The sequence below is a fragment of the Rattus norvegicus genome, chromosome 4 (genome assembly GCF_021556685.1).
Source record: "Rattus norvegicus strain SHRSP/BbbUtx chromosome 4, alternate assembly SHRSP_T2T, whole genome shotgun sequence".
Taxonomy (NCBI): Eukaryota; Metazoa; Chordata; class Mammalia; order Rodentia; family Muridae; genus Rattus; species Rattus norvegicus.
In genome coordinates, this window is record NC_141537.1 from 68430650 (window position 1) to 68452172 (window position 21523).

At 46.9% G+C, this 21523-nt stretch overlaps 1 protein-coding gene and 1 long non-coding RNA gene across 3 annotated transcripts in view; one reads left to right on the forward strand and one right to left on the reverse strand.

Annotated features, from left to right (window-relative positions):
- Positions 1-217: 217 nt before the first annotated feature.
- On the reverse strand, positions 218-6607 carry LOC147994814 (uncharacterized). Its single transcript, XR_015686495.1, has 3 exons — positions 6324-6607; positions 5042-5168; positions 218-1185 (listed from the first exon to the last, which is right to left on the reverse strand). It is a non-coding gene; the product is annotated as an uncharacterized LOC147994814 (long non-coding RNA).
- Tbxas1 (thromboxane A synthase 1) overlaps positions 4507-21523 on the forward strand; it is a 159944-nt gene continuing 142927 nt past the window's right edge. Inside the window, 1 exon segment of one of the 2 annotated variants that reach the window (NM_012687.2) lies at positions 4507-4724. In NM_012687.2, coding sequence (NP_036819.1) covers positions 4636-4724 — 89 coding nt within the window. In that variant the 5' untranslated portion in view covers positions 4507-4635. 2 annotated transcript variants of the gene reach the window in all.

A 21523-nucleotide genomic window follows, 5' to 3' on the forward strand; every position in this document is an offset into this window, starting at 1 on the left:
TGATGTCTAGAGGCGCTGGCATAGTGCTAAGGAAACCCCTTTGCTCAGGGCTGGCCTAGCGTTAAGTGTTCCCTGAGGACACCTGTTTTTGCCTCTGTCTTGCTTCTCCTTGCTTTTCTGTCAGAGACAGCCAAGCTTAGCACTGAGCAGCTGGGAACCTTCCACTGAGAAGGAAGGCACCTCTTATCCACACATGCAGTTTTTAAACACAGGAATATGGAGGAAATACCACAGCATTTATGGAGGAAAAGCTTTAAAAAGAAACACACGACTAAGTTAAAGCAGTTGATTCAGCTTTGGGGAGATGTCTGCCTTCAGGGTAGGAGGGAAAGGAGACATACTTAGAGTGCAGAGATGAGAGAAATGCTCCTTGGGGTTGCCCACTATGTGGTCTCAGTGGACCCCTTCACACAGCTCTCAGGATCAGGGGTCGGGAAGCCATGCTGCCTGGACAGAGGGTAATGCTTGCTTTGCATCCATCTATCTCACTTCTGAGAGATCCTTTGAAGTCAAGACACTACCCCTCTACAGAGTTGGCTAATTGACTCCCCCAGAATCCATGGTGTAGAGCCATAAGTAGCAACAGATACCTTGCTCTGGGTATAGCAGTGACACACATTGCAGAAGTGCAGAAGTGAGTACATCACAGTAGGTAGGTAAAATGGCATGGATATAAAATAATTTTTTCCCACATGGAAAAAAATTGATATTTAGGGGCAGTACTTTACTGTCAACAGAATGTCCCGATGTTGCTTCATGAACTTCAGGATTCTAATAAATCCCTAATTTTGTTACTTTCCCACTGAAAATCCTATAGGTCAATTATTTCCAGCCCTTCCACTTCATTTTGGCTAGCTTACTGTCTCTGTTCTTGGTTATTATCTCTCTCCTGCAGCAGACAGAGAAAGGGTGTGGCCATCCGCCTTAGTTCTCCATGGCTGTGATAAAGACCACGACCTAAAGAAACTTGGGGAGGAAAAGGGTTCTTTCACTTCACAGTGTGCAGTCTGTCATCCAGGAAGGTCAGGCCAGGAACTTGAGGCAGGAGCTGATGCAGAGGTCATGGAGGAGTGTTGCTTGCTTGTTCAGCCTGCTTTCTTATAGAACCCAGGAGCAGTGAGCTGGGTCCTCCAGCATCAATCACTAATCAAGATAATACCCCACCGATTTGCCTCGAGGCCAGACCTGTGGAGACATTTTTCAAGTTAAGATTTTCTCTTCCCAGGCACATTTAGGTTTATGTGAAGCTGAAGGAAGTCACCAGGACACCATCTCTCCAAAGCATTTGTAGTTTCTATAGATCGCGGGTCACTTAGGGAGACCTCCAGAACTGTTACAGGGGTGGGCACATGAACCTAGTATACCTAGAGGAGTGAGACGACCCTCAGAAAGCCGGGCGTCTCCAGATGGCCACTTGCATTCCAAAGCAGTGGCAATGAGCTTTGAGGGGTGTGGGGCATGGCAGGTGTGAGCATACCTCATTCATAGAGTGATATAACAGACACATTCAGGGGGGAACGGACGAGCTAGTTTATGCCATGACAAAACTATGGGACCTTATTCTAGCCCCTCTCCCTCTCTGAGTTTCTGTTTCCCTCTTTGTAAAGAAGACTTTGGCACGATTAACATTTCTCAGAGCAAGTTCCTTAGAGTACTCAATCCAAGCTATGTTAATAAACGCCCCTGAAGGAGGGTTCTGTGGTCAGAGGCACTTGGGCTGTGCTGCTGGCCACATCCCACTCAACATTCCCAGCATTATCAGCTGCTTCATAGCTCTGAGCACTGCTGCAGTAAATAAACTTACTGATTAATGTTTAGACCAGCCTTTCTCACGCTTATTTCACCTCAGACTCCTTAAGGAGCTCTCTCTCTCTCTCTCTCTCTCTCTCTCTCTCTCTCTCTCTCTCTCTCTCTCTGTGTGTGTGTGTGTGTGTGTGTGTATTTATGTATGTCTGCATCTGTGTGCCTCTGTGTGTGTATGTATGTCCGTGTCTGTGTCTGTGTGTCTGCCTGTGTCTCTGTGTCTCTCTGTGAGCCTATGTGTCTGTGTGTGTATGTATGTCCGTGTCTGTGTGTCTGCCTGTGTCTCTGTGTCTCTCTGTGTGTCTATGTGTCTGTGTGCCTGTGTGTGTATGTGTATGTGTGTCTCTCTGTGTCTGTGTGTCTGTGTATGTTTATGTGTCTCTGTGTATGTCTGTGTGTATGTATGTATGTCTGTGTCTGTGTCTATGTGTCTCTGTGTATGTCTGTGTCTGTGTATGTCTGTGTCTCTGTGTATGCCTGTGTGTCTATGTGTATGTTTATGTGTCTGTGTGCCTGTGTGTGTGTATGTATATGTGTGTCTGTGTATGTATGTCTCTGTGTGTGCGCACATGTATATAATGCTGGGTTTTTTCCTTCTGAGAGTTGCTCTGACTTGTGTGCTGAATTCAGTCACATCTGAGGTCGTTCCTCCTGCCCTGAGCCCATGGCCATAAACCCGTGCTGCTCCTACAGCACTAGCTGTTGTTCTGCATGGTAGCTCCTTAAGTTGCTAGCAGACCATCTGACCCTGTGGAGGAGAAGCCTGAGAGAGAGAGAGAGAGAGAGAGAGAGAGAGAGAGAGAGAGAGAGAGAGAGAGAGAGCACAGTATGGATACTGATGGGATGGGGCATAGGGAAAGGACATCTAGAAGTGCAGGAGGAATACCTCAATGAATCCAGGTGGGCCACTGGATTGGGGCTACAACACAGGCGTCCAAAATGAGAAGGCAGGGCAGTCTGAGAATGGGGGAAGGCTTTGGTGCCTGTAAACTACATCCTCTCACTCCCCATGGCAATTCAGGGATCCTTCTGCAATTCATAGCCAGGGTTGTGTGGGTGACTTCCACATCAGACTAACACCATCTGATGAGGAGCTTTTAAAAGCACATGCCCATGCCTCAGTCTATTGTCCTGTAAAATGGGACTGATCCCCAGGCTTTCTCTGCTAAGCCTGAGCATGGGGGTTGAATGAGTTTAAGCACATGAAGTCTTGAGGACTAGTATAACTGGCCCATATCAGGATCTCCACAGACGCTGTTACAGGGACTGACCCTTGTGGTTTCTATTCTTAGCCAAGGTTCCTTTCTGACTTGACAGCCCACTCACATGCCCCCGAGCATCTTCCTTTGGTTTTCTCCATCTCTGTATGTCACCATACCACACTAGGGGTCCGGAAGTTAGGGATGGTCCTTTCTCATCGATCCTCCTAGATTTTCCCTAGTGTTCATTTCCAATATCTCGTTCTCACTGATCAGCTCTGCCTTAGCTCCCCAATCTAGGCCAAGCTTCCACATCCTTTGGATGAAGTTAGTGGTCTCTACAGTGACCTCTCTGCTTTTCTTTACCACTCTTTCAGCCACAGCCTGAGGGATCTGTGATGAATGCAAAAGTGGGACAGGACATAAAGTGAGGATTCTGACTAAGACTCTGTAGGTGTCTGGCCTCCCCAGTGGGCTTTGTGTTCTCTAGTCTCATGGTCTTACGTTAGCACTTAAACGGCAGAGTCTCCCAGCACCAGGCCTCCATCCAGTTCTCTTCATGCTGCCCTACACTCTCTACAGGACAAACTGCTCTTTCACAGGCAAATCTCAGCACATGGCTTTCCTCCCACAGTCTTCCCCACCGCCTAGCGGACCATCCCACAGGCTGTCCCTTGTGGGACAACCCCATTTGTAGAACCTTCACAACACTGTTCTCCACTCTCCTTCACTTGTAGACTGTTCATCCATCTGCAAAGAAAATTCTCCAGAGTTGGGGGCCAGCATCATTTGTGAATATGACAGATGCTGACCCCATATATACTCCATGAATGGCTGAGTGATGTCATGGTGAGCTGTTTCCCTGCACACCCAACCTTCTTATCTATTTTTCAAGATGAAACACACTGACTAATAAGCAAATAAAATCATTCAGTGTCTTTCATCAAATCAGGTCAGAGCTAGAAGAGCCAACCCACACTGGACTATGGGTAAGCCTTTACACAACCAAGAGACCCGCCAACTCATGCTGATAGCGCTCACCCAAGGCAAGATCTATGGTTGACCCAATACTCTGCTAAGCATGCCTCTCATCTCAGTCCAGTAACTGAGGGACTTGGAGGTAGCTGGTGACAAAGCAGACAGTGCTGTCCACCTGGCTAATGTCTGGCCCCCAGATTTTGTGGGACACCCAGAGTGCCCTGGTCTGTGTCAGATTGACAAAGGTCTAGAGAGGCAAATCCTGGAAGAGGTCTTTCTCTGAGGAATGGTTATTAGAGGAGCAGTCAATGGTTACAACCATTTTGTTTCTTGATGACCACAAGGCCCATCTGTCTGCTCCTGTTTCCAGGGAAGCTAACATGAATGTTTATTGACAACACAGTCATCAAGAAAATAAAGTTGCTGATTCATTGCCTTGCCCTGAAACCCTTTGTTCTCCCTCTGCTTCCTTCCTCTTTATAGAGAAAGGCACACTCTAAGAAAGAGCTCTTTTGGGAGACTCACTGGATGGGATGTTTGCTCATTACATATTCCTTCCTTCACTGCCTACACACAGCTCAGGACTCCTATAAGGGCAGGAGATCAACACGCTCTCTCCTCCTAGGAAGAACCCCTCTGGGGTCTCAGAGGAAAAATGGAAGTGTTGGGGCTTCTCAAGTTCGAAGTCAGTGGTACCGTAGTGACTGTGACTCTGTCCGTGGTTCTCTTGGCCCTCCTGAAATGGTAAGTGCGGCCAACCACAGGGACTGTGACACTAGAAATGTCAGCCCAGGGGCCTGTGGTGCCAGGTGGGGTACGCCGGCGTGTGTTTTTCTTCTTGTCTAATCTAGAGGGAGTTGAGTATTAACACAGCTTCGGAATTAAAAGCAAACAGCCAGGTTAATCTTTTGCTAAAATGCATGAGATTCAAGTGTCAGGAAATGCTAGTGACTCAGTGGCTGGGAACGCTACACATAATTAAGTCTGAAAGAGATGGAAAGAGAAGCGGATTGGAAAGGCATTAGGGATGGCTAGAAGGACTTCCTCCAACCCTGACATACCGGCTCATCTTGTTTTTCAAAATCATTTCTTTATGTTGGGTTTGCGACGGATTCAGCCTCTTGGTTCACATGGAGTTAAAGACGCGGAAGCTCTTCAGCTAACAAACGTTGCTGGTGACAGAGGTGTCTGCAGGTTTAAGGACAAAGGGGTAGAATAAATTTCCTAATTTTCTAATATGTGGTTGAAGGGAACGGGTGCCCAATTAGGTGCCATGTGCCGTGCCCATGAAGCTCGGGACCCAGAAGGAAACTTGAAGTTAGCTACACTGTCGTTCCCTGTGGGTTTGTTAATTCAACAGCAGACATTTTTTTAAAAGCTGGCCCCAGTGATGGCTGTGGAAGAGCGAGCTCACAGTGAGCTACATTTGTGTCTATGCAGCGGGGTCCTTACATTTCCCGGAGTTACCCATGTGTTCCCAGACACCTGGATTTAGGTGTCTCTGGGTTTTAAGGGGAAAGTGGAAAAAAAATGATAGAGCTGGAAAAGAGTTTCAATTTATGTTTCTAGTAGTAACAAAGCCTCCTGTAGATTAATAACTGGGAAGGCACTTTGAAAAACATCAAGCATTATGCAAATGCAAGGTATTATTCTTTTGGAATTTGCATAGCTGAAAAATGGAATGTGCGTTTGATGTTCTCTGACAATGAAATGACTTCTTGGAAATTGGCTCTGAAGCCCAGCATCGGTCCCAGTGCTCTTTTGGTTTTTAACTGGTTTAATTATATTTTTTTGAACTTTTCTGTCACAGCAGTTTATCTGGCATTGGAACCAGCCACGTGTGAAAGCAAGGGCAAAGGGTGGCCCCATGCCCCAAACCCTAACGATGTGGCGTAGGCTCTGTGGGATCCAACACAAAGTATGTGACATGCAGTAGGTGCACAATCGATGTCTACCACTCTAATTTCCCACTAAAAGCAGAGGAAAGCATGTTTGTGGGTGGGAGGGTAGCCCAGGGGAAGAACGCATGGGGAGTGCATGCAAAGTCCTAGGTTTAACCCCCACTCTGAAGAAGAAAAGCCTTTAGTGGTTTGCTTTGTGCGTGTTCTCATTTCTTATTAGCACTCTGATTGTGGGCTATAGCTCAGCTGGTAGAGAGCTTGCCTGCACGCACAAAGCCCTGGGGTGGATCCCTGCTACCATACACTCTGGGTATGCTGACGGTAGTCTGTATGTGATCCCAGAACTGGGGAGGTAAAGGCAGGAAGATGAGAGGTTCAAGATCATCCTTAACCCAGACTGTATAAGATCTTGTCTCAAATTAAAAAAAGGAATGCTTATTACCATTCATTTCTCTTCATCAGCTATGTCCTGTGACGCTCAAAGCCTTAGCCACATGCGTCTTCCAGGGGTTCCTGCAGCACCATACCTCCCTTGTACACATCTCTACCTTCCCTCTCTGTGTCTTTTTTCATTTCTATATTCTTAACTCTCAGCTCTGCGTCTGACGTATAGCATGGCCTCGATAAATGTTTGATGAGCAAACGAGTGGGCCTCGTATGTTGCCGTTGCTCTGATCATGGAAAGGGTCCGTGTCTTGCCTGAGAAGCTAAGTATCCGGGTGTTCCCAGTCGGCAGAGACTCACAGACACACCACCCAGCAAGGCAGCTGTGCATGTGTAATCTACTCCCAGGCCCTGCTAATAACTCGGTTCAAAGACACCGAGTGAGGAGAGAGGCGCGGAGCACAGGTGGTGACTAGGAAGTAACAGCTTCCGTTTGCTATCACGGAAATATTTATCGTCTTGTTAATGTGTGCCAGCATGGTGGGAGGCCCGAGGATAAGGTCAGGGAATGGGAGATTTGGATCAAATGAGCCAGGGACTGGGAGACATGGCTGTGGTGGGGGTGGGGTGAGAAGTGAGCTCAGTGTCCGTGGTATCCCTGTACATGTGCCTCCACACGACTTAATAACAGTCATGCTTGGGCTCCTTATGTTCCTATTCTAGGCAAGACTCTAGGCAGCCATTAGAAGCAGTCCCAGCTTGGCTTTGGCAGGGTTTCCCATCCTCAGACTACATCTCCTGTAAGCATCTATATATGTGTGTGGGAGGGGCTGTGCCAAGGCCAGGAATCTGAGGTATAGAGAGGCCACCATGGTCAACTTGTCCTAAGAGTATTTGTAGAGAGTGGTGTGGTCTATTGGGCTGTCTTCCAGGGGGTGGCAGCCTTTTGGTACTTGGCACGAAATGTTGTCATCTGTAAAGTTCATAATTGAGAACTATGCAATTCTGTTACAAAAGAAAATCACAGACCAAAAAAACTCATGTTTTAAGTAAGTTTAATGTTTTCTGTTGTGCTGAATTCTCAGATGATCTTGGCCATTTGTGGCCCATGGGAATGGGGTTGGGTACACCTAACTGGCCTGCTTTAGGAGTCCCAACAGCCAGGGAGATGGCAACGGAGAGTCTAACGGCTGAGCAGGTAAAGGCACCAGGGACCTGTCACCAAGTCTGTGACTTCAAGGCCTTGTGCAGGACCTCCTCTCTCATTGTGATTCCGGAAGCATCAAGCTCCTGGCACACAAGCACCGCTAATGTTTGGCTGAATTACATCAACTTGACAAGTCCATATTAATCAGCTCCGGATTCCCAGTGTGGCCTCTGTTAGTGCAGCCACTCCATCTCTCCCAACACCCTGTGCACTGGTCACACGGAACTGTGCAGTGCTGGCTGTCCTTGCTTAGAAAAACCTGTCCCTCTGCTCCCTCCTTCCACACTAAGCTTGGAGGTGTGTTCTTGGTGGAGTATTTCCTTTCTTCCTCCAAAGCCACTGAGAAGGCCCCTCTTCTTCTAGCAGCCTCTTCACCCGTCTCTTTTGCTCACAATGCCTGGCACATAGATGTCTAATAAATATTGGCAGACGGCCCCAAGTCTCTGCTAGTCCTTTCCCCCTTGGCCTTCTGTTAGGCTTCACAGCTGTGAAAGCCAAACCTTTTATTATGAGCCTCACTCGCTTCCTGAAGACCTCCCGTGTGTGGCGTGAGGCAGCGAGGTGTCTTGCCTTTATAATGATGTCAGCTGCATGGTTTTTACTACTCCACTTACCTTCTAGAGCAGAGACCGTAGTAATAATAAGCAAATGACTATTAAGTAGATGAGTGGGTTTGGAAGAAAGACAAAAACAAATCCATTTTATTTGAGAGACACTGCTATAAGCCAGGTGTGATAGTTTTTGATCATTTCCCCCAAACTGAATTGGCATGATTTTTTTCAATGATGTTCATTTAAATAGACTGATGATTGATTGAGTGGAGTGATCTGGGGCATCATGGGGTTGGAGCTGCTTCATCTAGGACTGGAGATGGAGTTGGGGACGTTGATTATATTAGTGGCAAGGATATAAAGCTTATGTCACAGTGATTAGTACACTGTGTAAGGTGTGTGTGTGCATGTGAGTGTGTGTATGCGTGTGTATGTGTTGTGTATGTGTGTGTCTGTGTGTGTATGTGTGTGGTGTGTTTGTGTGTGTATGTATGTGTGTATGTGTGTTGTGTATGTGTGTGCATGTGTATGTATGTGTGTGTATGTATGTGTGTGTATGTATGTGTGTTTGTGTGTTGTGTATGTGTGTATGTGTGACTGTGTGTGTGTTGTGTATCTGTATGTGTGTATGTATGTGTGAGTGTGTGTGTATGTGTGTGTGTATATGTGTGTGTGTCTGTGTGTTATGTATGTGTATGTGTATGTGTGTGTGTATATGTATGTGGGTATGTATGTGTATGTGTTTGTATGTGTGTATGTGTATGTGTGTATGTATGTGTGTATGTGTGTATATATGTGTGTGTATGTGTATGTATGTGTATGTGTGTGTATGTGTGTGTATGTGTGTGTATGTGTGTGTATGTATGTGTGTGTCTGTGTGTTGTGTATGTGTGTGTGGCATGTGTATGTGTGTGTATGTATGTGTGTATATGTGTGTATATGTGTGTGTATGTATGTGTAGTGTATGTGTGTGTGAATGTGTGTGTATGTGTGTGAATGTGTGTGTGTATGTGTGTGTGGTGTGTATGTGTGTGTATGTGTGTGTATGTGTGTGAATGTGTGTGTGTATGTGTGTGTGTGGTGTGTGTGTGTATGGTTGTGTGTGTGTATGGTTGTGTGTGTGTGTGTATACATTGGTACCATCTTATATTGTTCTCTACCATATGTTTTGGGACAGGGTCTTTTACTCAGCCTGGTTGGCTGCCATACCAGTTTTCTGATGTTTAATGCTAGCGATCCAAACGCAGATCTTCATATTTCCCCAGTAAGCTCTTTACCCACTAAACCACTGCCTTACCCCATCAGATTAAACCTCCCTTTTCTTCTGGTGATATAGCAGAGGGCTTGTGTAGCATGAACAAACCCTGGGTTTCATACCCAGCATAGAGACGCTAGGGGCTGTGGAGGAAGAACATCATTTTGTGGAGTTCTTACTCCAAGAAGTAAGTTGGGTTGATATTGCTTAAGGCACCCCTAAGTACTCCTAGTGTGTTTCAGCTTTCAAGCAATGCCTCAGGGCTGGCAGCTGGGCTCCTGGGGTAGATAAAGATTTCTTTATCCTGCTAGGAGGAGTGTGAAGAAATAGTCTAACTATTAATAATAGGCTTCTTTCAGCGATGGGTTTAGGGGAGATTTTTTTCTTCTTTTTTCATTCTTTCTATAGCTTTCCTATTTCTTAAAGGACTGTGAATACTTAGCCAAAAAAAAAAAAAAGTGGGAAATTGCTCCTTTCACCAAGTACAGGGTGACACAGGAGGCAGATGCGTACTTTGGGCACAGAGGGGTAGAACCTGAGGTGTCACAGTTTTGTGTGGGGGGATTGGAGGGGCGGTGTACTCAGCATGGAAGGCAGTGTGAAAACGGAAGAGCAGCCCAAGCCCTCACGCATGAAACGTGAGGTGGAGGAGGTCTGAGGTGGAAGAGCTTTGATGCCAGGCTGTGTGTAAAGCTCTGGCTCCAGGGTTAGAGTCAGTTCAACATTTACACAAGAATCTGAGTGGGATGGTGTGCTGATAAATGCTTCTAAGACTAAACTCAAACGTGTTTGAGGATTATTAGGACTTGAGATTATCGTGGGAAACCCCACCCCTATGCTCAGAAGTTTCTTAGACGAGAGCTTGCATTCTGTACGGGAGAATGACTTCCAATTCTAGAGCCTTATCTACCACCAGGACATATTCAAGATAAGCCACTGGGGTAGAATGTGGGTACCAGATAAGAAACCTGGAGCACATCAGAGCAAGAAAGTGTCAGCGCTCCATATGTGCGGCTCTGTGTCCATGCATTTGACCAACCACAGGTTAAAATATTAAAACAAAGATGGTGGGAACTCCAGGAAGCAAATTTGACCCGGCCACATGCAGACACTGCCTTGGACCCGCCAGCACAAAGCGATGCTGTGGTACTTCCTGCTGTGCCTCCCTGCCATGTCCTCAGCCTCTGCCCATCGTTGGACTAAGCTTTGCCTGCCTGGTATATCATTTGCACACGATGGAGCTGGGCCTCTGATGCATGCACCTGTACTGAGCATGTGCGGACTCTGCCTTCCCACCACTCCCTAACGAGAAAGCACAGTAGCTATTTTTTTTTTTTTTTTTGGTTCTATTTTTTGGAGCTGGGGACCGAACCCAGGGCCTTGCGCTTCCTAGGTAAAGCACAGTAGCTATTTAGCCTGTCCTTCCATCAAATGGGCTAGTATAAGTCATCTAGGGGTGATTTAAGCACACAGTAGGACGTGTACTGATTATATGCAAAGCCTGGATCATTTTCTGTGAGGGACTAGAGAATCTTGTGTTTTGATGTCTGTTGGGGGTTCTTGAAAATCAGGCTAGGTGGATACCGAGGGACAACTGTGATTTCTGATATAATCAAAGGTAGTGGGGAAAGATGTCTAGGTTCATGATGTCCTATTTACAGACTGAAGATTGGTCACCTCCCACTCATAGAAGACTCATAGAAGATCATGGGCCCTGGAAAGTTCCACAGGGGAAAAAAAAGCCTATTTGACTTCATGTACTCCAGGATTCCCACATTCATTTGTTGAAGTAAGGCCGTGTATGGCCAAGGTAGGAGGGAAAGCCACGCTCTTCCCATGGGAAAAATGACTAGATGTATTTGTGGGCTGGCGGAGAGTGAAGACTACTACAGAGAGGCTGAGAGATTAAAGTGACTCTTTTTAGCCCCCGAGGTTCCGAGGGTTGGTGTATTGTTCCCCACAGGACAAGAAATCTATGGAGTGTAGTGGCAAAATTAGGGTCCACAATGAGCTCTGGATCCAAGTTCAACATCAGAGGAGCAGCAAGCAGAATATTTGTGCAGTAAGGCGGCAGGAGTGTCACCCTGAGAAGGAATGCTACCAAAGCATGTGGGCATGTTGTAGCCAGCGGCAAAGGAGGGCGCCGAGCCTTCTGGATCTGGATCTGGACTCAATGGCTTCAGTGTTGTTTGATGTATGTGTATGTGGACCTAGCTACTGCTCCTGCAAAATTAGATAAACCCCAATGACCCACAAATGATGATTCTTTCTTTCGTTTGGGTTTCCTTCGGGTGTCAATTGGCATTGACAGTGCCCTGGGCTTGACAGTGCCCTGGAAGCCTGGAAATACACCCCAAAAGCAGTTTGGGCCTCCTCTGGAGCCTCATGAGTGAATGGCTATCACTTCTCCTCTCCGAGGCCCAGGCCCTCAGCCTTTTCTTTTCTCTTCTTTTCTTTCCTTTTTCTCTTCTTTTCTTCTCTTTATGAGTGTTTTACACATGTATGCAGTACAGGAGGAAGCCAGTAGAGGGAGTCAGATCCCCTGGAACTGCAGTTACAGGACATTGTAAGTAGCTTGTGGGTGCTGGGGATTGAACCCCAGTCCTTTGGAGGAGCAGATGGTACTCTTAACAGCTGTTCTGTCTCTCCAGACCCCCAGCCTTTTGCTGTTATTGTTGCTACTTTTCTTTTGGTTTGTTTGGTGTTTTGAGACAGGGTCTTACATGTTGCCCTGGCTGGCCTGGAACTTGGACTGGGAACACTTGAAAAGCAACTGCTTAATTAAGGGTGCCCTGGGTGGACGCTGGCGGATTGCCCAGCTAAACCTGCCGCGGTGTGGAGCAGTGGTGTCACGCATGCGTGTGAGCGAGCACAATGAGGCTATGGACTGAAAATACTAAGCTCACAGATCTCCCTGCCTCTGTCTCCTGAGTGCTAGGATTAGTAGCATATACAGCCATGCCTTGCCTGCTTTGTTTGCTTGTTTATTTGATTGGTTGGTTGGTTTTTGAGACAGAGCCTCTTATAGTTCAAACTCAGTAGGATGATCTCAAACTTCTGATATTCCTGCCTCTGTCTTCTAAGTGCTGCCATGACAACTATGTACCACTATGCCTGGCTTTACATGGTCCTGGAGATCAAACCTAGGACCTCCTGCTGCATGCTAAGGAAGCATGTTTTCAGCTGAGCTGTATCTCCAGCCCTGTCAGTCTTCCTGAATCACCAGTCAGACATGATGTTGGTGGCAGACGCAGGGAAGAACAGAGTGGGCAGTGGAGAGGAGGGAGAGCGTTGCAGGCAGGACAGGATCCCAGCAAGGGCCCGTCAAAGGTGCTATGAGTCAGTGGAAAGCACAGTAGGAGTGTGCAGAGTGCCAGTTTAGGAACACGTTTCAAAGGATATTTCCCAGTGTCTCAGAGCACACAGAGAGGGACGGGCACTGCTCTTTCTCTCTGATTTCTTGCATCTGTGCCTGGGTACTTCAGGTCAGTGTAACTAACTCAAGATAGCCGGTCTAAACGGGATGAGGCTGGAAGACCGTCATCGTGGCTTCCTTAAGACCAAAGGGACCCCTGGCTCCCTCAATTGTTGCTCATAGAAGGAGCTCTTTTCTGTCTCTTCTGTATGACACACATGCTTTGTAAGCACCATTGACTTGAATTCTGTAGCTTTCAGAGCCCCACTCCGTCCTGACTTCAAGTGGCCTTCAGGTCTTGGATCTTTAAAAGGTGGCCGGGCTGTGAGATCTGACTAATACCACAGCGAATCCACCATTTCCTGGGCATTTGTTGTTCTGTGGTACTGACTTGGGCCCCCAGGAACTTGAGTTGGCATCTGAGGTGTGACAAGGTGTCAACAGACACTTGAGCTGCCTGAGGCCCTGGATGGTGGAAAGAGGGACAATGTAAAGCATCATGAAGCCTTTCAGGAGGCACGAGGTGGTTTTGTCTGAGTGTGAACAGGACCTTGGGAGAGAAGGCCTGGAATCAGACGTCAGGAAGCACTTATCAGGAGGCTGGCTTCTGAGGTGCTGTCTGGGAAGGCTGTCTCCACAACTTGGGGGGAGGAAGGAAGTTTGATGGCTGCAGAGGTCAAGCTCAGGGCAGGAGGAAGTGCTAAAACTACCAGAGTCACCCTCTATGATTAACTTCCTCAAACTTAGACAAAGACCACTCTGACCTTGTGGTCCACTAACGTCTCTAGATCTCTTTCCGTGAACGTCAGGGGAGCCAGGGACTCATTTTCCTTGTACTCTAGAAGCTTGGGAAATACCTGCTCTATCCATATTTCCTACCGTTCTCATGAAAATAAAGCATGTGAAAGTGCGTGCCTGAGCCCCTTGATACATTAATTAAGATCCCCATAGCTTCCTTATTTAACTGAGGGCTGCTACCTCATTCATCTGGGATTATTAGCAAAGCGAGAGGGCCTTTGTTGAGCTTGACAACGTGATTAATAAAGACTCTAGGTGAATTTTGGCTTCTCAACAGCTTTTGATGTGCTAAGATTCCCCAGTGAGGACAACATCATCAATTACCTAAATAAGCCCCTACCTTCAGGCCTTATTTATCTGTGAGGCTAGCCTGCTAATTGGCAGACAGCATAAACCGAGGCCATGATCTGGTTCTGACCTTTTTTGGAAGAACGAGGTCCTTGAAGTAGCTCCTTGGTGATGTCACCTCTGATCTGAGGAGACTGTACTCTTCTTCACTTTTGCAAAGCTCTGTATCCTGCCTTCTGTTCCCTGCACCCTTTGTGTGTCCAAGGTTCTGTTACCTTGGCATTTTCTAAGTGAGGCTGCAGAACTCAGTGCTGGAGGATACAGGGAGGTCCGGGTTCTTAGATACTCTTCTTGCTCAAGACTTCAGCTCCTAGAATCAGCCAGGTGTAGTCAGGGCTGCACACAGGCTGTTCTGGGATGCCACGTCTGGTCTACTGTCTGCTGACCCATCAGCTGCCCAGGTGCAAGAGGTAGCTTTTAGAAAGCTAATTGTAGGGGCTGGAGAGATGGCTCAGCAGTTAAGAATGTATAGATCTCTTCTAGAGGGATTCATTTCTCAGCACTCACATGGTGGCTCACAACTATCTGTAATTCCTGTTTCCGGGTGTCCCATGCACTCTTCTGAGTTCTGCATGCACATGGTACACATAGACTCATGCAGATCACACAAATATATACATAAAAATAAAACATTTAAATGAATACAATTATAATCTATTCATACAAGGAAGCAACTTCCTGTGGTGTGTGTGTGTGTGTGTGTATACACGTGCACATAAAGGTGTGTGTTTGTAGGTGCACATATGCATGTGCATTGTGGCAGTTAAAGGACAGATAACGTGTTGTCATTTCTCATTCAGTGAGTGATTTCTAACCTCTTGACATTGTAAAATGATGTTGTCATCTAAAGTCCACACTTGAATACCACACAATTGAGTTTAAAAAAAATCAAATAAAACCTTACAATGCTTTAAGTAACAACTTTGTGTTGTGTTGTGCTCAATTAATAGCTATCATCCACCAATCTATCACTTGTCTGTCAACCTATCATCTGCTCATCTATTTATGTAACATCTATCATCACTGGTTTTTCTGGTCGATGGAGTAGTTTAGTCTAGATAAAGTTAGATAAATAAGCAATACTTTAAAAAGCCACCCTACCCACCCCAGGAGTATTTCATAATTAAAACCTCTTAACTGGTGCGCTGACACCATTGATCGCTTTGTTCTGCTTTTACACCAGAAACAAAGTACTCACACCACGGCTCCTCTGTTTGACTCAGTCTTCCTCAGTTCTCACTGCACGGAAAGGCAGGACAGTGTCCCAGGATCCTTTAATGGCTGAATGTGTGATGTCAGAGAGCTCAGACTGAGACAAGATGGCTGGCTCAGGCCTCCCTTGCCAGTCCCTCCTGTGCCATCCAGCTCACCCCATACCTTCTGTCCTAGTGGGTGTTGGGTGAATCTTTTCATATGGGGCTGAGTTTTAGTGGGGCAACCAGCAAAGAACACACTCATCGGTCAGGCTCTCTTCCTGAAGCTTTTCTGACAATGTCTTGTGGCTCCTGCATCCCATTCCTCCTCAGGCACCTTTATGTTGTGTCCTTTGGCTATAATGTAACGCTCACATCTCTTGGTTTAGGACACCCTAGAGAGAGGGCCTCCTTATAGAGACTCTGAGGTTTTGTTTTGTTTCAGTTTGTAGGAAACAAACTTAGCACTATGAATCATACTTTCTGATTCCTAACCACAGCTCAGTAGTCAGCAGAATGACTGGAACAGACATGATAGATTTCAACTGAGGATGCACCCTCTGACAGGGGCCACTTCTTCCCAATGCAAATGCTTAACTCACTTTCGCTATCTGCTGTTGAGTTTGTCTATGCTGTGAATGCCTGGGCTCGGGATGTGCTGGTGGGAGTCTCTATGATGGCCTGGCACCCAGCACCCCTAACAGTGCTGGTGAGTGGGAACACACAGAGAGCCACAAAGGGAGCCGTTACCAGCCTGGTAGCTCTTTTCATTCCTAATGTGCTTGATACATTAGCCCCAAGGGCCACACAGGCCTTCATTCCTGCATTTCTTCCCTCCCGGAGGACAAACTATGACCACAGCTTGGACTAAACCCAAGGCCAAGTGTAGATATAGCAGCTCAGCTCTTTGAGGTAGTGACACTATGACAGGACACAGAGGTTCATCCCACCCATGATAACACATGAGCTTTGAGAAAGGACTGAGATCTCGTTAGCCAGACTCTAGCCATCAAGTCAAACCATCAACCAGGCCATGGCAGATCCATAAATAGACCACATTTTACACTGTTGCCTTGTTTGGACCAACCTGAGAGTCCTGTCATCTCAAAACAGTGGCTGGGGACCACAGCTGTGAGGTGAGATTCTAATGCATGCCTCTTAAGTATGTCACTGTACAGAACTTACCAGTGTTTTTGTTTATGGAAGCAGTCCTAGTTTTCACTTACGGTCATAACCACATAAATCTTCCTTTGGGGGGAAAAAGGCACAAAAAGGGAATTGGGAGGTGAGACAGAGATATGGCAAAATTTGCTCAGGTTTCTCACTCTCTCTCTCTCTCTCCCCTTTTCTCTCACGCGCGCACGCGCGCGCGCGCGCGCGCACACACACACACACACACACACACATGAATACATTTGGAAGAGTAAGATGATTAAGCTTGTGAGTGTAAATTGATTCTATTGGCTTTCCTTGCCTGAAGACTTAGGGTTAAAATGGAAAACTGTTACCCCTCTGGACTCATAGCCATTAGCTAGTGACTTCTCTTAGAATTATGACTGTTTCTGGAATGCTATTGAGAGGCCAAATCCATTTACAGTTGAAGAAGATCCTGGCCAGCAGGAGGAGAATTCAGCCTCAAGATTCCCTTCTGTCTCTCATGGATGGGCCCTTACCCATGCCCCAGGGACCTCACAAAGACACAGCCCTGTCACTAACTGTTTACATGAAGCTTCAGGAAGTCCCATGACTGAGCCTTTTAGTAACAAGAGAAATGGGGGGATGAGAGGCCAAATCCTTTAAGTTCAGACTTCATTTTAGAGAACCTGACCTAAGTTTGAATTCAGATAAGCCAACAGGCTGGTACCTAGCAGTAGTTTCCAAGTTGCCCCCCAACAAAACCCGAGCCTAGCTAGTTCCAGTCTCTAGGCTAATCCCCAACAAGACCAGCATCTCCAGGTTACTCCCTCAACAAGACCAGCATTTCTGGGTTATTCCCCCAACAAACCTGCACCCAAGGTTACAAGCCCACCCCCCTGCCTAATGAGCACTAATACAGAGGGGAACAGAAATTAAGTTTATGATATGACTCCCAACACCAGCCAATTATGTTAAAGGCCATAGAACTTTCCAATTAGACACCTGCACACATACTCCCTGCTTGCTGCTTACTAGAAAGCCTTGCCCCGATAGATATTCAGGGCTCCCCCACCACCAAAACTGTGTTGCATAATGCTGGTACACTGGGGCGGGGACGAGCTAGTTCAAATAGAATGTAGACCCTGCTGTGAGTTGCATCAGATTGACTCCTGTCTCGTTTTGGGGGGATCACTACCATTTCCCTGGCACTACACTATTACCTACTTGGCTGTGTAGATCATGGGCATCAAAGCTGGCTTTGTTTTTTGAGACAGGGCTTCGTTGTGTAGCTCTGACTGTCCTAAAATACCATCTGTAGAGCAGGCTGGCCTCGAACTCATAGAGATCTGCCTGACTCTGCCTCCTGAGTGCTGGGATTAAAGCTGTGTGCCACCACGCCCTGGAAAAAGCCCGTTTTCTCCCCAATTTCCAACTATAGGGGAAGCTTCAAATATGGTAATGAGAAATTCGTCTCTTCGCATGCTGTGAAGGTGATGCCGTATGCCTCAGTTGTTTTGAGCTCATGCATTTAAATATATTTGATGTTTTGAGTCACTGCAATTATTACTGAATTGCTCAAATTGCTCATCTTTGGCATAGTCATGCCTTGTTGATCTAAAGTCTAGGTGTCAGCAGAGCTGACAGCTCCAGGAGACTGGGGTGCTGGTGGGGAGGCTTTGTTCCTTGCCTGGATAGGGTTGAGACCCAGCACTCTGGTCTTGGATACCAGTCACCATTCTGCCTGAGCCAAATGGGATGGGGGTGTCTAATGTCCAGTTAGGAGGGCGAGTCATAGTTATAACAATTAATTATACAGCCTACTCGGTCTCTGAGGTGCCTCGCTTGCGCCATTGGTCTGCATGTGCATGGACTTCAGTCACAAGGGCTAGGGAGCAATTGTTTGAGAGGGAAATGGAAACTGCTTGGTTATTTTATTTAATGTTTGAATATCATTGCTTAGTTACCCCCACCTCTCTTCTACCCAGCTAAGGCTATAGGCAGCTTCGTTCACCAATCAGGGATAACTTGGGGGAGAAGGTTACATAGTTTCAGTCAACGTGCAGATTCTCTGATCCCTGGGGGCAATCAGGCCTTGGGGTTAGCATTCGACATTACAATAGATGGCAACAGAGCCAACCTCAAGAAAGACTCTTTCCTCCCCAGCTAATCTCTCTAGAATTTCTCATTAGCACATCATAGCCAGACCTCACCAATACTTGGGTAGTCAAGTGGCAATAGAAATAGTTATATTGAGAGTGTATTGCTTATGGTTCTGTTGCTATGGTAAGTCACCACGACCAAAGGCAACTGATAGGAGGAAGGGTTTTGTGTAGGCTTACAGCTCCTCAGGGAATAAGAGTCCATCATGCTTTGGAAGTATGGCTGCAGGTACAGGCACGGTGGCAGGAACAGGAGGCCGAGGGCTCATACTACAACCACAAGCATGGAGCAGACAGAATGAACTAGAAGTGACCGGAGGGTCTTAATCTCAAAGCCTAGTCCTTGTGACATCCTTCCTCCAGCAAGTCTGCGTCACCGGAAGTTCCCTAAACAGCACGACTAACTGGCGACCAAGTGTTGAAATGCCAGGACTATGGGGGATATCACTCAGTTCAAACCAGCACAACGGATTTGCTCTCAGGCTTTAAGATGGGGAACACAAGGATCTACGTGCATTGTAGTAGGCGTGGTCCTGTGAAAGGGAAAGAAAGAGCTACATCCGAGAGGAAGGACATCGATGATAGTCAGCTACAAGACACACCGTGGGGGAACCCGCAGGCCAGACTGGCCTCTGACTGGCTTCTGGCATCCTAAACCTCAGTCTATTGGACCCAAATCTACCAAGCGTCCTCCAGCGCCTGGGGATGGAGCCCCGTTTGCAGTGCGCTTGCCCAACTGTGTAATCAGATGCAGTGTACACACCTGCACTCCCAGCAGTCAGGAGCTGGGGACCAGAGGGTGCAGAGTTGTAAGTCTTCCTCGGCTAAATTACAAGTTTGAGGCCATACGTGAGATCTCGTCTCAGACAGCAACAACTCCCCTCCTGGTTTATCCTCAGTGGCTTCTTTGTCTAAACAATGGGCAAACTCCTACATAAAATCCGTCAAGAGAATGGCTTGGTTTTGAGGAGGCTGGGCAGCTTGCGACCTTTCAAATTTAGCCTTACTGTGAAAACAATGCACATGGTTCGGTTTATTTTGAGAAGGGACGCCCTAAGCTTCCCCGGTGGCACCGCGAGGCTTGTGTGTGGTAGCATGTAATGAGTGCCTTGGATGTGAAAATTAAACCGAAGAACTTAACGTGGAGCTATATGTATGCCTACTGTCACTTTCTGGCTGAAGTGTCCTTACTATAAACAACGACAGATGTCCAGGATGGTCGCGGTGGGCATATTTCCATCAATCCCTGTCAAAGAAAAGCTCTTTTAAGTATCACGACATGATGATTGCGTAACGGTGCCGTAGTACCTGCTCTTCACAGCGCCGTGCCGGGCCACCTGTACTCTTGTTGGATGGCGCGGAACTTAATGACACACACACACACACACAAAAAAAACGATTTCTTTTACAATGACAATGTTGAAAATGACAGGAAGAAAGGGAAATTGAAAATATTTTCGTTGACTGACTGGAATGTTTCCGTGAGTAGTGGAGTGCTCAACTTCTTCCCACAGCTGCGCTATCAGAGGGCTGATTGTCTCTCATGTCTGGAAGCTGGAAGTCTGAAATCAAGGTGTTGGCAGCCAGGTTCCCTCTGGATGAACCCTTCCTTGTCTTTCCTTTGATTAGTTTTCTGATGACCTTTGACCTCCCTCGGCTAGCCGCAGCATTCCTCTGTCTCTGGCCCTCATGGTCATCTGGCTTCCTTTCTGTGTGTCTGTCTTCAGGGGGTGGTTTTGTTATTTGAATGTGGAACATCGCTCATGGGTTCCTTGCCATCGTTGATGAGGTTTGTTCTAGAAGTTTGTGGAACCTTAGGAGGTGGAGCCTTGCTGGAGGAAATGAGTTCTTGGGGAGGCCTTGCGATTTCAAAGCTCTGACATACTTCCGGCTTATACTCTGCTTCCTGATTGTTCTGCATTCCTGCCCCCTCCCTCCCACTCCCCTCCAACACACACAAAGGATTGGATCTGATTGAACTTCCAGGCCAGATAAGCCCTTCCTCCTTAAGCCGCTTCTTGTCACAGCAGTGAGGGAGGTGAACATGTGTACCTCTCCTGACAAAGATCCCAGCTCTTTCGGATGGGAGGTCCCACTTACTTCAGTATGACCTTCTCAGAACTAACGCATTCACACCAACCCTATTTCCAGGGAGAGTCAGGTTCTGAGGTTCTGGAGGCCAGAACTGTCTCTTGGAACTCATCACCCTATCCCTGAAGGAATCCATGGACTTGGGCATCTGAGGAGACATTTGGAGGTCAGCCTGTGGACCCAGTGACCAGAGCACATGAAAACAGGTTACAGAGAAGGAATTGGGATGCACACAAATCGAGCCTGTGTTGCAAGTCTGCCCCCTGCACTAGTAGTGGTAATCTTCTGCAGATCTGGGCTCCGGCTACTCTGGCTGAGGAAGGCCTTACCTAGTTACTTCCTGGCTGAAGACTCCCATGTTCTGCACCAGAGTTCAGGCTGTAAGGGAAAGTTGTGATTGTGCACAGGGCACACTCTGCTGGTGCCATATGCTTGAAAATGTCTGAATTTTGTGCAGAGACACACAGGCAGTGTTCTCCTAAGTGCAGTTACATAATGAGGGCACGGACTTGCATAGTAATTAGCATGTGTAATTAGGTACAGACTTCTTGTCCTTTAATTAGACAATCAAGACATCTAATTACTAAATTAAGATGTAATTACGTGGCCCAAGATCTTCATATTTCTTTCTACCCATCAGAGATTATATTTAGAAAATAATTTGCAAAAACCGAAGGAAAAGAGTGAACATAATCTCCGACTCGAGAGTGTTAAAGGAATCGTTCAATAGCTCTGAATCGCCTTTGATCTCTCCCCTTGGGGAAAAGGGAGTCATTTAAAATATCATCGCCTTCTTGAAAGGCTACCTTTCCCACACCTGAACTTTGGCACACATGTTAAGGAGCGGAAATGTGGGTGTGGTTAATCTGTGTAATTCATACCGGCTCTAGTGTGTGCTTCAGGATTCAACTCAAATGTGAACTTAATGGTGATGTTTCGGGAAGTCACTCAGACCAGTAGTACTTTCAGATGATGGGAGGACTCGTTGTTTCCCATTCTGCCTGGCCTGGTTCTCCCTCATGACTGTTTCAGCCATAGGCACATTGCTATGCCTGTGTAAACTGTACTTAGGTGGTGTCTCCATTCACACGGATATCGGAGGGT